The sequence below is a fragment of the Globicephala melas genome, chromosome 17 (assembly GCF_963455315.2).
Source record: "Globicephala melas chromosome 17, mGloMel1.2, whole genome shotgun sequence".
Lineage (NCBI taxonomy): Eukaryota > Metazoa > Chordata > Mammalia > Artiodactyla > Delphinidae > Globicephala > Globicephala melas.
Window position 1 is genome coordinate 58,399,131 of NC_083330.1, and position 15,222 is coordinate 58,414,352.

The 15,222-nt window shown below is 36.9% G+C and overlaps 1 protein-coding gene across 2 annotated transcripts in view; it reads right to left on the bottom strand.

Annotated features, from left to right (window-relative positions):
• Positions 1-15,222, bottom strand: part of EIF3H (eukaryotic translation initiation factor 3 subunit H) — an 86,816-nt gene that overhangs the window by 58,841 nt on the left and 12,753 nt on the right. For both annotated transcript variants that reach the window (XM_030875646.3, XM_030875645.3), the window contains exon 2: positions 7,843-7,999. In XM_030875646.3, coding sequence (XP_030731506.1) covers positions 7,843-7,999 — 157 coding nt within the window. The remainder of the gene's footprint in view (positions 1-7,842; positions 8,000-15,222) is intronic.

The window sequence follows — 15,222 nt, forward strand, 5'->3', positions numbered from 1 at the left end:
CAATGTTTCTTTTAAAATGAAATATATATGAAACAGGTTATTAAATATTTAAAATTTATTAAGTATCCTATTTAAATATTTATTAAATATTTTAAATAGAGCTAACTGCAGCATGGGTCCTGAGTTTCCATAAACAAGGCACTCAATTATTATTGTCAAGCATCTTTTTATGTATCAAAAGAGCCTAGATGTCAAAAACAACTTCTCCACCTAATACAAAATCAGCAACAAAATCTGATATTATCAAGGAACATAATTAGCTCTGAACAATAAAGATGCCAAAATGAATATATATTAAATTCTAGAGATGCTTGTGTTATTCATGAGGGCCCAGAAATGTGAATAATTGGAACAAACTCACAAGACATAACTTCCTTAAAAATTACTTAAAATGCAACTAATAACCACCTACAAAATCAAACTGTACCTCCCCTGTGAAGTCATCCTCCAAAAGGAATTAGTAGCTCATATCTGAGTGTTGCCATCATTTTTCCCCTTCCTCACACTAGACTTAGATTAATTCTGTTTCACAATTCTTTATTTACACACTTGTCGCTCCCACTTAAAATCTTTCAAAGCAGTAACTAGGATTTTATATCTATCTTTTTCACCACCCACTCAATGCAATTTTTTTCATCACCTACTCAATGCAATTTGCTGGATAAAAGCTGAAAAGGAAATTTTTTTCTGATATCTGAAACATTATCATACCTCCACTTGATGATCTGAGATCACAAAGTAAACATGCTCCTACTTCTCCAGTAAGTTTCAAAACACACTTCAAACCTATCTATATATAATATTTCCAATATTTCCACCAAGAAAAGCTCTTTGGGGGGGAAAAAGCAATAAAACAGTATTTTTTAAAAAACGATATCTGTCGAACAGACCACAGTGATCAATGACTGTTCATACAGATGGAAGATAATACAAAATAGTAAGTAAACATCATGTCTTTTTACAAAATGTCCCCATCTGTCTGAAAAAACATGTAAAGCTTTCTCCATTCTGACTCAACCCTTCCCTGAACTCCAAAGCAATACAAAGCCGAAATAGCGATCATCAGCTAGGGTTAAAGCAGTTTTGCACTCAGTGTGGGCTGCAAGCAAACTAAGGAGAAGGAAGGCGAGACTTCAGGAAGCAAGTAATTAAGCAGAGACTTTCTCCAGTGTAAAATATAGCTTACCTATGTAGAAAGTATTGCAAGTAATATAACTATACAAACCCACTCTCTCCGAACCCAGTGATAGAAAAATAACACCTATGCCATGAAAAATTACTGTGATTTTATTTTAATTACATTTTTGCCAATTCTTATTTTAGCCTTTGAAGAGTCTGTTTAAGACGATACTACTTACTGCTCTTCTGTTGGTAGCTTAATGATAAATGATAGCATATAACACAGTCTTTAGTAGTGTTTCCTGGTCTAACACTAAACTTGAGTTTAAGAAAATAATTTTCAAGTACCTGAAAATAAACAGAAAGGTTAAGAGCTATGTGCATGTACATATCACTTCACTGTGTGGAATTACTTCAGTAATTACACATGCTGCACACGTCAATACTGTCTCAGTTAGGCATCACTTCATTCCCCTAACTGCATTTTAATAGCACAATACAGTCTTCATGCTTCATTTCTGAAAGAAACTTATTTGAAGGCCAAGGATCATCCTTTGTGACGGACTTAAAAAGAGCAAAATTTAAAAAATTGTCTATTCCAAGTATGAAAATTATGGATTTGGCTCTGATGCAGAATAAAGTAAGCTTCTTGTATCACCTGCAATATTATATTGATTTAGTCTGCTGAAAAACAAGACAGTGAGTTATTGGATCTGTGTTTAATTCACTGCACTTTATAACATATTTAAGGAATTCAGTTGTATAAAACAGTATCTGAATCTTATCAGATGAAAATATTTTTCCTTTTTAGCAAGCCTCGGGTTGCATGTCTAAGAAAACAAATGAGTCTCCAGTTCTCCTAAGCTTGATAATAGTGCCCCCTAATGGGAATTTTAATATGAGTTTTTCTACTTAATTTTTAAAAAACCATATATTCTCTAATATGAGCATATTATCTCTCTAGAAAGTAAATTCTGTAACAAAAGTTTATCGAGATTTAAACCACTCAAAGCAGAAGTTATCACATATGTAAAAAAAAAATGTGAATTCATGGAGAGAACAAGAGAAACTTCATGCCACAACTGTTTCTCATTTTCTGTATCAGCTTATTGTAACATCATCCATGGTAGCACTACCCAGAAAGTTAATGTCATAAGGAAATTATCCTTCAGTTATGTTCCCAATGTTCAGTATATAAGCAATTAATACATGCTTGATGAAAAACATTAGTCAGTCAGATAAAAATAGGTTCAGAAGTGAATTATTCGGCGTCACACAGATCCTAAGTATAGAGCTGAAATTTCCACCCGGGTTTTCAGGCCTCATACCACTACCTTTCCACAACACCTGGTCACAAGTCTACAACCATTAATTGAAAGCCTTTCTTCCCTGTTATCCACAGACAGTTCCCACATACATCAATAATATGTGGGATTTTTTTGAAAAGAAAAATGCATTAAAATTAAAGTAAATACCATTCTGATACTTTCCAGGTGCACCAGAGAAACAAACACCTGATAATACCAGCATTTTCATTACAGTGCCCATAATACATTCTGGATGAGAGTCAATGTCAAGGGCAACATCTAGAAGAAATAAGTAACAAACAAAAAGCCATCAATTTACGATGAAAGAAGGAACTACCTTTAACTTTTGAGAGCAGGAAAATAACAAGAAAAAATTATATATAAAAAAGAAGTGGTCAAACTTTCTTAAAGAACCAGACAGTAAAAAAAAAAAAAATTCAGGCTCGGTGCCCATACGGTCTCTGTCACAACTACTCAACTAAGCCACTGTAGCAGGAACACAGCCACAGAAAATACATAAGTGAATGGGCATGACAGTGTTTCAATAAAACTTTATATGCAAAAGCAGGCCCACAAATCATAATTTGCCAGGCCCTAATTTAAAACATCTCTCTTTTGGACCACAGATTAGAAATCTCAACTTTACACGAGGCACAAAAACACACAAACCAAAAAAACCCAACCTAACACAACTCGAAATACATAATCACTAAACTTATTAATGTTTGATGATTTTTACTTCCATAGGGTGAAAAGCAGAGGAAAAGATCTTTCCCTGAATAAATATTAGTTTTAGCAAGCATATAATACCAGAATAGCAGTAAGCAAAACAAAAGGCCTTTACTTTAGCATGATTTAAAATAATCAACATGCAGGACTACAATGGGAAAATTTAGCTTTTATCAAGGTTTGATAAACATCTAATGGTGACTGCATACCAATGCCCATTAAGATAAATAAATGGGGACTTCCCTGGTGGTCCAGAGGTTAAGACTTCGGCTTCCAATACAGTGGGTGCAAGTTCAATCCCTGGTCGCAGAGCTAAGATCCCACATGCCTCTCCACCAAAAAACCGAAACGTAAAACAGAAGCAATATTGTAACAAATTCAATAAAGACTTTAAAAAATGGTTCACATCGAAAAAACTTAAATAAATGGATTAAGTGAGAGAACCTAAAATTTAAGACTACTACAGGAGGCTATGAAGAAATACAGAGCGTTGTCTTAGATTATTCACATACATAAGAAAAATGGCAAAACCTACTAGCTTCCAAAGGCAAACTAAGAAAATCGAATTCAAATTCAGTTGTTTTTTCCCAAAAACAAATTTAAGATATAGAATAATGATGCTCTGCACTCAACACCCTTTAATCACTGGCTTCTACTTCATTAAATTTCTAAAATCAACACCATTTAGGTGGGAAAAATCATGGGATTTGGGACCAGGGACCCAAAGATCTCAACCCCTATTCTACCAACTGCCAGTTACATGATTTTGGACAAGTTGGCCTCAGTTTCCTAATCTGGAAAATGGGATTGATAAAACCTTCAACTATGTAGAGTAAATGATTATAGGAAATGCACATATAATACACAGCGAACAATGCCCTGTAATTTTTTATTATTATTTAACATTAAATTGAAGTCTGTTCTAATCTCAGTGTTATTAAAGCATTTTTTAATGAGCTTCTTAAAGCACATGTTAATGAAAAGGTACAAAGGCCAATTATCTCAAGTCCATAAAAGAAGCCAGGTTCCATGGAGAACAGTATGAAGGTTCCTTAAAAAACTAAAAATAGAATCACCATATGACCCAGCAATCCCACTACTGGGCATATACCCAGAGAAAACCGTAATTCAAAAAGATACATGCACCCCAATGTTCACTGCAGCACTATTTACAATAGCCAGGTCATGGAAGCAACCTAAATGCCCATCGACAGACGAATGGATAAAGAAGATGTGGTACATATACACAATGGAATATTACTCAGCCATAAAAAGGAACGAAGCTGGGTCATTTGTAGAGACGTGGATGGATCTAGAGACTATCAAACAGAGTGAACTAAGTCAGAAAGAGAAAAACAAGTATCGTATATTAACGCATATATGTGGAACCTAGAAAAATGGTACAGATGAACTGGTTTGCAGGGCAGAAATTGAGACACAGATGTGGAGAACAAACAAATGGACAACAAGGGGGGAAAGCGGCAGGGGGTGGGGATGGGGGTGGGATGAACTGGGAGATTGGGATTGACATGTATACACTGATGTGTATAAAATGGATGATTAATAAAAAAAATTTTTTTTAAAAAAGCAGGAAAAAAAAATTAGCTTCCAATGATCAAGATTTAAAATTAGTCAGACATTTTGCTTTGTTTATCTACCATATTTGCACTGAACAGCTATTTCTTGCTAATATTCTAAATTGAGAATTTTATAAAACAAAATTAATTACCCGAGAAAGCCACGTGACAATGTAAACTGTTCAGGAATGGATTCTGCTCCCAACTGTGCCACTAACAAGGAAACTGAGTAAGTCACTTCAAATGAACCTCTCAGGCTCCTAACTTGTAAATCAAAGAAATTGTGCTAACAATCCCTGGTCTTCTCCCTTGTCTTCCATATCTAAAATAGTTATTACTGAATTATAATTAAGTATCTCCAGATAGGTTGGTGAATATGGGAATAGAGATAACTTAATACTGCCAAAATGGTCTAAAGAGAAATCCCAACCATAATCCTAGGTGAGTATTACACACATTTAACATTACAGTAGTTCAAATGAAACAAGGAGATCCTGACTGGTTTAAAATAAAACAAAATAAAATGCATATTGCACGGAAGTTTTTTTAATAATGCTAATACTTAAGTGCCTAGAATAAAACAGCCTTGGTTAGTTTCTAGAAGTATTATCTTAATGAAAAAAAGATGTGTAGACCAAACTGCAATATCAAGGTTATATTAACCTCAGTAAGAATATACTTTGTGTTATTAAATGTTCAAGGTACTATGAGGATGTGAAGTCAAATGAGATAACATTTTATCAAAGTTAAAGTTGATCAATTAAACGTTATATAGAAAATGAATGATAAAAAGAAATTTAAAAGACAATCTCATTTACAATAGCACCAAAAAGAATGAAATACTTAGGAACAAACTCAACCAATGCGGCACAACACTTGTATACTGAAAACTACAAAACACTGCTGAAAGAAAGTAAAGACGACACAAATAAATGGAAAGACATCCAGCCTGTATTCATGGACTAGAAGATTTAATGTTGTTAAAATGTCCATACTACCCAGTGTGATCTACAGATTCAATGAAATCCCTATCAAAATCCCAATGGCATTTTTTTTTTTTGCAGAAATAGGAAAAAAACATCTAAAATTCACATGGCATCCCAAAGGACTCTAAATAGCCAAAATAATCTTGAGAAAGAAAAACAAAGCTGGAGACCTCACACTTCTTGATTCCAAAACATATTACAAAGCAACAATAATCAAAGGAGTATGGCACTGGCATAAAATTCCTAGAAGAAAATACAGGGAAGAACCTTCATAACACTGGTCTTGGCAATGGTTTCTTAGATGTTACACCAAAAGCAAAGGCAACAAAACCAAAAATAGATAAGTCAAATTATATTAAAGCTTCTGTGCAACAAAGGAAACAAAAGAGTGAAAGGAACAAAACATCTATAAACCATATATACGAGGAGTTAATATCCAGAATATATAAAGAACTCCTTCAACTGAGCAACAACAACCAAAAAAAATCCTAAAAAATTAACAAAGGACTTGAATAGATATTTCTCCTTCTAAAGAAAACATAAAAATGGCCAACAAGCATATGAAGAGATGCTCAACATCACTAATATCAAGGAAATGTAAATCAAAACCACAATGAAAGATCGCCTCACACCTGTCAGAACGGCTATCATCAATAAGACAACAAATAACAAGTGTTGGCAAGAAGATCGAGAAAAGGGACCCCTCACACACTGTTGGTGGGAATGTCAACTGGTGTAGTCACTGTGGAAAACACTATGAAAGTTCTACAAAAAAAATTACATATAGAATTATCACAGGATCCAGCAAATCCCACTTCTGACAAGATTATATATCCAAGAGAACTGAAAATAAGATCTTGAAGAGACATTTGCAGCATTATTCACAGTAGCCAAGAGGTAAAAAACCATCTAAATATCCATCAATGAATGAATGGAAAAAGAAAGTATAGTATATACATACAAGGGAGTATTATTCAGCCTTAAAAATGAAGGAAATCCTGCTGTATGCTACAACATGAATGAGCTTTAAGGACCTTAAGCTAAGTAAAATAAGCCAGTCACAAAAAGAGAAATACTGCACAATTCCACTTATAAGTGGTATCTAAAGCAGTCAACCTCTTAGAAACAGAAAGTAGAACGGTGGCTGCCACAGGTTTGGGGAGGGCAAAAAGGGGAGGAGTTGGTCAATGGATATGGAGTTTCAGTTTTTGCAAAATGGAAGTTCTAGATATCTGCTCCACAACAAGTGGCATAAAGTTAACACTATTGTACACTTAAAGATAATTAAGCTGATAGATGTTATTTGTCTTAACTGCCATTAAAAAAAAAAGGTATCGGGCTTCCCTGCTGGCGCACTGGTTGGGAGTCCGCCTGCCGATGCAGGGGACGCGGGTTCGTGCCCTGGTCCGGGAGGATCCCACATGCTGCGGAGCGGCTGGGCCCGTGGGCCATGGCCGCTGGGCCTGCGCGTCCAGAGCCCGTGCTCCGCAACGGGAGAGGCCACAACAGTGAGAGGCCCGGGTACCGCCAAAAAAAAAAAAAAAAAAGGTATGTACAAAATGCGTTCTGAGAGTTCAGACAAGTGAGAAATTATTTTCAACTAGTTTTTTTTTTTTAATCCTTTAGGATACTGACCTTAGCCTTTGGTATGAGCTTTTAACTACTATTAGCCTGTGCTAACAAAGCAACTATACCTATAGCACAAAAATAAAATGCTCCTGAAATACTTAAGGAGTGTCGTCTTTCTGAAGTAGATAGCTCAACTCATCTTTTCTTAAACAGTAAGCCAAATGCTATAGTAGGAAATGGGTGTTGGACACAATGACAATCCCTGTCCTTCACAATGTATTTGGCAAGCTGATTTCATAATGGGAAAGTTAACTTCAGCACAGCTCCTATCCAAATTATGAGAATCACAAATTCCAAATAAGTAAAGTCCAGACTAATGAAGTGTTTTATAATAAATCTTCATTTCAGAGAATTTGTATAATTTTTTTTTCAAGAAACTCAGAACTAGGCTACCCTGATAGACTCCCAATAACAGAACATCAAAGGTTATGGTGAACATTGGATTAATAACCATTTGTGTGCACTGCAAAGACACAGTAAGACGAGTACCCTTACCTTCATCAAAGTCAGCATCATCTTCAGTGTGCTGGGGGAAAGGAAAGCAGTTGGTAATTTCAAGCCGATCTTCGACAACAAGGCCCAAAAGCACTCCTTGAACCACCTCAGTTCCCTGTCCTTCTTCTTGGTAATGTTTGATAATCTTTAATACCACCTAAAAGAAAACAAACAGAAGCTTAAATACCATCTTACAGTTTACACTTCTTTTATTTCAAAGAAGAAATAAAACTTGCCTAACCAGGGCTTCCCTGGTGGCGCAGTGGTTGAGAGTCCGCCTGCCGATGCAGGGGACACGGGTTCATGCCCCGGTCCAGGAAGATCCCACATGCCGCGGAGCAGCTGGGCCCGTGAGCCATGGCCGCTGAGCCTGTGCGTCCGGAGCCTGTGCTCCGCAACGGGAGAGGCCACAACAGTGAGAGGCCCGCGTACCGCAAAAAAAAAGAAAAAAAAAAAGTGTCTATGTATAGCACTCACAACCTTCAAGTCAAGGGTCCCTAAAGGTCTGGCATCCAAGAGTTCCTTCACTCAAAACAAACAACATCACCTCAACCTGAGATCATTATAAAGTGATCCTGTTAACCTTTGTTAATAGTAAGATAATTTCCTGCCACAGATGATAAAAGTATCAATAAAACACAGAGATAAAGACCTCAATTATCTGAATACCTAAAAGCAGAACCCTCTGACAAATTCTCAACACCTCAAGATGGTTCCTGAACAGAGCATCTAATTAATCAGAGGAAGCAACAATGGGAACATGTATCTAAGAAGAATCTGCTTGGTAACAGAGAACAAAAAGAGAACCCAGTCTCCAGCACTACCTAATTTTTCTCAACCAGAAGGATACACCAAATAATCTCTAATGGATTAGTCAGCTCTTACTATTACTCTCTCCTTTAATATTTCCATGAAGATAAAGAGGTAACATGATTGAACAGGTAATTAATTTAAAAGTTCACAGTAACAGTAATGATTAATAATAATTCCTACAATATGAGATTGGTAATATATTAATGGGCTTTGAATAGTGCTTGGCACGTAGTATTTATTAATAGTAGTCTATTATTCAGTACAAGCCCATGGCCTGAAGACTAAAGGGCAATACAGTCTACAATATAATGGAAAGTCCTCAGAGGGAAAAAATAAGTCTAACAACAAAATGATAATTAGTATCTTACTGATTAGCATTTAATTTAAAACAAGTATATTATTGACAGAAATAAATCATTGGTAACCAGTCAGTAACACAGGTTACAATTATTGAACACCATGTGCCAGGCAGTATTCTAATTATTTTACATGTATTATCAATCATGTAATTCTCACAACTACCTTAGGGAAAAGGCATTATTATACTCATTTTACAAATAAGAAAACTGAAGCAGAGAGAAGTAAATGACTAAAGATCACACATCCAGGAAATGGTAGAACCAAGATTTAAACCAAGTCAAACTCCAAAGCTCGTGTACATACTTTAACAAGGACATGACTTTCATATCAGTAACTTAATAATTAAAACCATGAGTTAGGAACAGATATGAAGCAAAGACTCTGTGATGAACAGACCCAAAAAGACTTTACACCAGTGTAAGATCCAGACCTCCTAAGAACAGCAAGCTGTCAGCAGGAAAGAGCTTCATGCAGAAGGACTGGCAGTACTAGTTGGTGTACTACTTCAATACTGTGAAGTGGAGAAAGTGTACAAACCTTACATATTCCTGTATAAAAGACCTCTCCACTTCTTGAAAGGCACAAAATGGGCTTAAGGGGTCATGCAGGAATAGGAATGATTTACAGCTCTAGCATTTATTAGCTGTGACCTTGGGAAAGCTATTTAATCTTCCTAAGTCTTAGACTTCTGACTTGCAAAATGGAGCTACTTCATATCATTATTGACACTGTTAAAAATGAGAAAATGTACAGTAAATACTTCACACAGGGTCTGCCATGTAATAAATGCTCAATAAATCATCAATATTACTGACTTTATCAATAAAAAGAAAACAGAACTGTTTAATTCCTATTCAACTTGACTCTCTGCCAAGAACAATCATTTCACACACTTAAAGAACAGAAGAAACATGAATGGCTAAGAAGGGATAAACAAAACTGATAGAGTTATCACAGACACACCTACCAACTTGTGTAGTTCACCTAGTTTCCTGGATACTTAACCCTATTAATGAGATCATTGAACCACAGTTGAAATCAAAGTAAATGAGAGATGCTAGAAGATACCTGAGCTTAATGTAGATCTTTGCACAAATCCTAGAACTGATTCCTAACAGCTGGTTCCTGTGTGTGCAAAAAACAGTATTGATGACTAGGGCCCAGCATACTTTCACAAAAAGTCCGGCCAAAATAACCTTATTTCCTTTTACAAAGAAAATAGAGATAAGAAAAAATAATTATTATGTTTAAAAACAAATTAGCATAGTTTAAAAATATCTTATGGGCTTCCCTGGTGGCGCAGTGGTTGAGAGTCCGCCTGCCGATGCAGGGGACACGGGTTCGTGTCGCGGTCTGGGAGGGTTCCGCATGCCGTGGAGCAGCTGGGCCCGTGAGCCATGGTCGCTGAGTCTGCGCGTCTGGAGCCCTGTGCTCCGCAGCAGGAGGGGCCATGACAGTGAGAGGCCCGCGTACCGCAAAAAAATATATATATATATATCTTATACTGAAACACTGTCTTCACTCTTACCAAAGTGAACTGTAAAGGGGTTGGGAGCAATGTAACCAAACAGCATAGCAGCCTGATATGCTTGCCCCAAGAATCAATGCAATTTATACAGCATCCACAGAAGTACAGTGCTCCAAGTAGAAGAAATTATTATCTCACTCTTTCTAGCATCACTGACCTGTTACAGCCAGTTCTCTACAACAATCAAGAGAAAATTTACCAGTAACAGTATTCAACTGAGCAACGGGAAAAGCACAGTGGTTTAACCATCAGCTAAACACAATCAACATGAATAAGTATACCCCCAAAGGGCTAATTTTAAGAGAGAAAGTTTAAAACTCTGTGATGAGAACCAGTTCAATGAATTCAAATCTCTCTCCAGGCTACGGACACTCATAAAGAGCACTTTCCACAGGCTTCCCTGGTGGCGCAGTGGTTGAGAGTCCACCTGCCGATACAGGGGACACGGGTTCGTGCCCCGGTCCACGAAGATCCCACATGCCGCAGAGTGGCTGGGCCCGTGAGCCATGGCCGCTGAACCTGCGTGTCCGGAGCGTGTCCTCCGCAACGGGAGAGGCCACAGTGGTGAGAGGCCCGCGTACAGCAAAAAAAAAAAGCACTTTCCAAATAGTGAAGCACTAGAGGATGTGTCTTACTTTGAAAGACAAACTAAGGACCACAGGTGACAGTTTCAGAAAAGAGTATTTCAATTTTAAAGATGAATTCTCTCTAGCATTTATGGCTGCCCAAAACAGAAGCCTTTAGGAAAGGCCTGGTGATCACTAAAATGATCTTGCCAATTTAATAAAATCTGATGAAATAAAACATTCAGAAAGAAAACAACTTTATCAAAACTAAGCAAACTCATTCTTCATTTTGACATTTTAGAGCCTTCCTATTTCCTATATACACATTAAAATCTCAATTCTTTAGTTCAAAAAATAATGTACTGGAATTGCATTACAAACTTCAGAGTAGGCTCATTTAGATGTCAAAAGGAAATTCCTGAGCAGGAGGAAACTACTGACATACAGGCTTCTGAAATTCTACACAAATAACCAAGAACTTACTGTATATAGAAAAATATTCCATATATTATTGGTATTTATAAGAACCCATGTACTGCTCATGGTCTCCCCTCTTAAATGTTCTCGTAAAAATGAAGGGATGTTTTTACTCACTGCATCTTCAACACCCAACACAGGTACTAGCACATAAAAAATACTCAAAATATACTTGCTAAAGGAATGAATGGTAAACATTTATCAGTCACTTATGCCAAACACTCCACCAAGTGCCTCACATGCAATTACTCATTTAATCCTCAAAATCACTATACAAAGTCAGTAATATTATTTTCCCATTTTACAGAAGATGAAACAGATAATCTGACATAGATTTATTAAATCAGGAAAGTGAGATCTGACTTCTGACACCAAGGTACATTTAATTACTTACTTCACAGTTAACTGAGTAACTTTAGGCTCCAAATATGTTTTTCATAACAAGACTGAAACAGAATGCAGTGGCGACAGCTCTGGAAGAAGTCTCTGTAACTAAGTTGTAGACGCAGGGTTTCTGCATGGAGTAAGAAAAGTTCAGTGAAAGATTTACAGGGACCTGCAGCAAAAAGACTGAGGGAGGGCTTCCCTGGTGGCGCAGTGGTTGGGGGTCTGCCTGCCGATGCGGGGGGCGCGGGTTCGTGCCCCGGTCCGGGAGGATCCCACGTGCCACGGAGTCGCTGGGCCCGTGAGCCATGGCCACTGGGCCTGCGCGTCCGGAGCCTGTGCTCCGCGGCGGGAGAGGCCACAGCGGTGAGAGGCCCGCGTACCCCCCCAAAAAAAAAAAAAAAGCCTGAGGGAATGGTACTGGTGGTCACATTTTTTGTGCCCTGATAAGAAGTATCATGAACAGGAAACTGCCACTGATTGTAAGAATGCGATTCAGCTCTTTATCTTTAGCAGCACTATCCTCACAATCCACAAGATGGGAACGTTCCACCACACATGTCCTGTTTCAGTCATGCTTACTAGCCTTTCATTTTTCTCTCCCTCCAACCAATCATATGCTTCTGTCCATAAAACAGTGCTGATATACTTTTAATTAATCCTGTTTATTGATGTCATGCTACCTGTTCTTACTCTTAAAAGCAAGATACATGAAAAACTTAATAGCTCCCCAAAACAAAAACATACTCCTCTATTATACTTTGTTTATAAGCATCACAAATGTTCTTAGCTTATCAAAATGACCTGGGGAGGAGTTTTTTTAAATAAATGAAGAGAGGTCTTCACCCTGGCTACATATGACAGCCATCAGTATTTTTAAAATACTGATGCCTGAAACCCAATCCCTAAAAATCAGAGTTAGTTAACCTGGGTTGGGGTTCCTATACAGTTTTTTGGGTTTGGGGTTTTGTGGGCTTTTTTTTTTTTTTTTTTTTAGTTTTGGTTTCTATTTTTGTTTTTAGATTCTCCAGGTGATTCTAACATCCTACTTCATTCTAACTTTTAATCAGGTAGTATGGACCAGCCTTCCTTTTTTGTTCTGTTTTTTGTTATTTTTTTTTAATGAGGTGAGTTTTTTTGGTTTTGTTTTTTTGGCTGTGTTGGGTCTTCGTTGCTGTGCGCAGGCTTTCTCTAGTTGTGGTGAGTGGACTTCTCACTGTGGTGGCTTCTCTTGTCGCAAAGCACGGGCTCTAGGCGCACGGGCTCAGTAGTTGTGGCACACGAGCTCAGTGGTTGTGACACATGGGCTTAGTTGCTCCGCGGCATGTGGGACCTTCCCAGACCAGGGCTTGAACCCATGTCCCCTGCACTGGCAGGCGGTTTCTCAACCACTGCACCACCAGGGAAGTCCTTTTGTTCTGTTATAACTTCTCAGGTGATTGCAATGCACTCAACTGGTTAAACCACAAGTTTTCTTTCCTGTTTTAAGACTCCCTGTGTTGCTAAAAAGTGAGTACACTGAGAAACACAGACCCAAGAATGAACCTTTTATTTATAAAAGCATAACGAGAAACTCAAGCCCTACTTGGAAGGATCCCTACAATAAAAAAATGAGAGGAAAGGTAATGTGAGCAGTTCATCTGAAAAGTATTCACGTGTCTAGAGCAGAGTAAAACTTACTCTTTATAGCTTGACCCCATATTTATGACTACTTATGAACTACTACTACTTATGAACCGACCAGGTTCCTTTATCCTATAAATTAGCAGGTAAATGAAGATTCTTCTACAAATTATGCCTTACGGGACAGAAACAAACTGGCCAGCAGAATGTGAAATTACCAAATTCTTCTACACCTCCCCAACACTGTCATATTCGGAGTCTAAATGCTTATTAACCTCCTTGATATGCCCTGCATAGTAAGTACTGTTCTTGGAATAGGTCAGCAGTCTCTGGAACCATCTCCTAGCTTTCTGAAGTTCGCATGTTCTCAAGATGGGCAAATCTTGCCAAAGAATCCCAACTTGCAAGACAGTAAACAGACTTCCTGTCTGCTGAAAGTACCCTAGCGGAACCATTTTTTCCTACTATTGTTTACTATTCAGTGCAGACAATTTGAAAAAGCAAAGCAGACTATTTCTAATCTCCAATGAACAAAATACTATTTCTTTAAGTGTTTGGCATTTTAAAAAAAAAATGAAAACCTAACTTTGCCCAAAAGGCTAAAAGCAACAAAGAATTTAACTTCCAAGACAAAAAGTATTCTCAATACTATAGGACAAAATATAAATAATAATCTAAAATATCCAAATAAATTAATTATACCAGAAGTCAATCAACCTAAACTTAGAGTTAATTAATAAGCATGATGGGTTAAATCTTCCATCCTTCCTGGAAAGGAACACTTAGCAGAATCTCTAATCAAAAGCACATCAGAAACTTTCAGTTCCATACCAGGGAACAATTTAAATCTTACCAAATTAAAGATTATGTTTTCTGATGAATTGGAGTAATTTTCTATCAAATATGATGTCTACAAAGACCCATTACTACAGAAAAACTTGGAAGCCCTGCATAGAATCACCAGAATTCTGTTATTTTCAGTTTCTTTCATTCACTCATTAATCCATTCACCCAGATATTTGCTGAGTGACTTCTACAGGCCAGTTATAGCAATGCCAGGCCCTGTGAATATGAAACTAAATCAAATACATAAGGCCTTTATTTTCATGGGACTTATATTTTAGAACATCAATTCTCACATATTTTGATCAAAGGACCCTTTTAACACTCTTAAAAACTACTGTGGACCTCAAAGAACTTTTATATTGATATTTACATATGAAAATTCAAACCAAAAATGTTCAAAATACCTTATTCACTTAAAACAATAAATGCCTCACAAACTAACTTAAATTACATTTTTATGAAAAATAACTACTTTCCAAAACAAAAAACTTAAAATCAGGATACAAAAATGACATTGTTTCACATTTCTGTAAAACATTTACCTTTTCAAAAATAAATTTTAACCAGGATAGGAGAATGACACTGCTTTAGTTTCGTAAATCCTATTAATGTCTAGCTTAATAAAAGACAACTGGATTCTCCTATCTGCTTCTGCATTCAGTCTTTTACATAACACATCATGTAACATCTGAAAACCTCCATTAAACACTGATGAATGAATGAGAGTAAAAGTGACAAATAATGTTTATAGTTATTATTATGAAAATAGTTTAGATCTCAGAC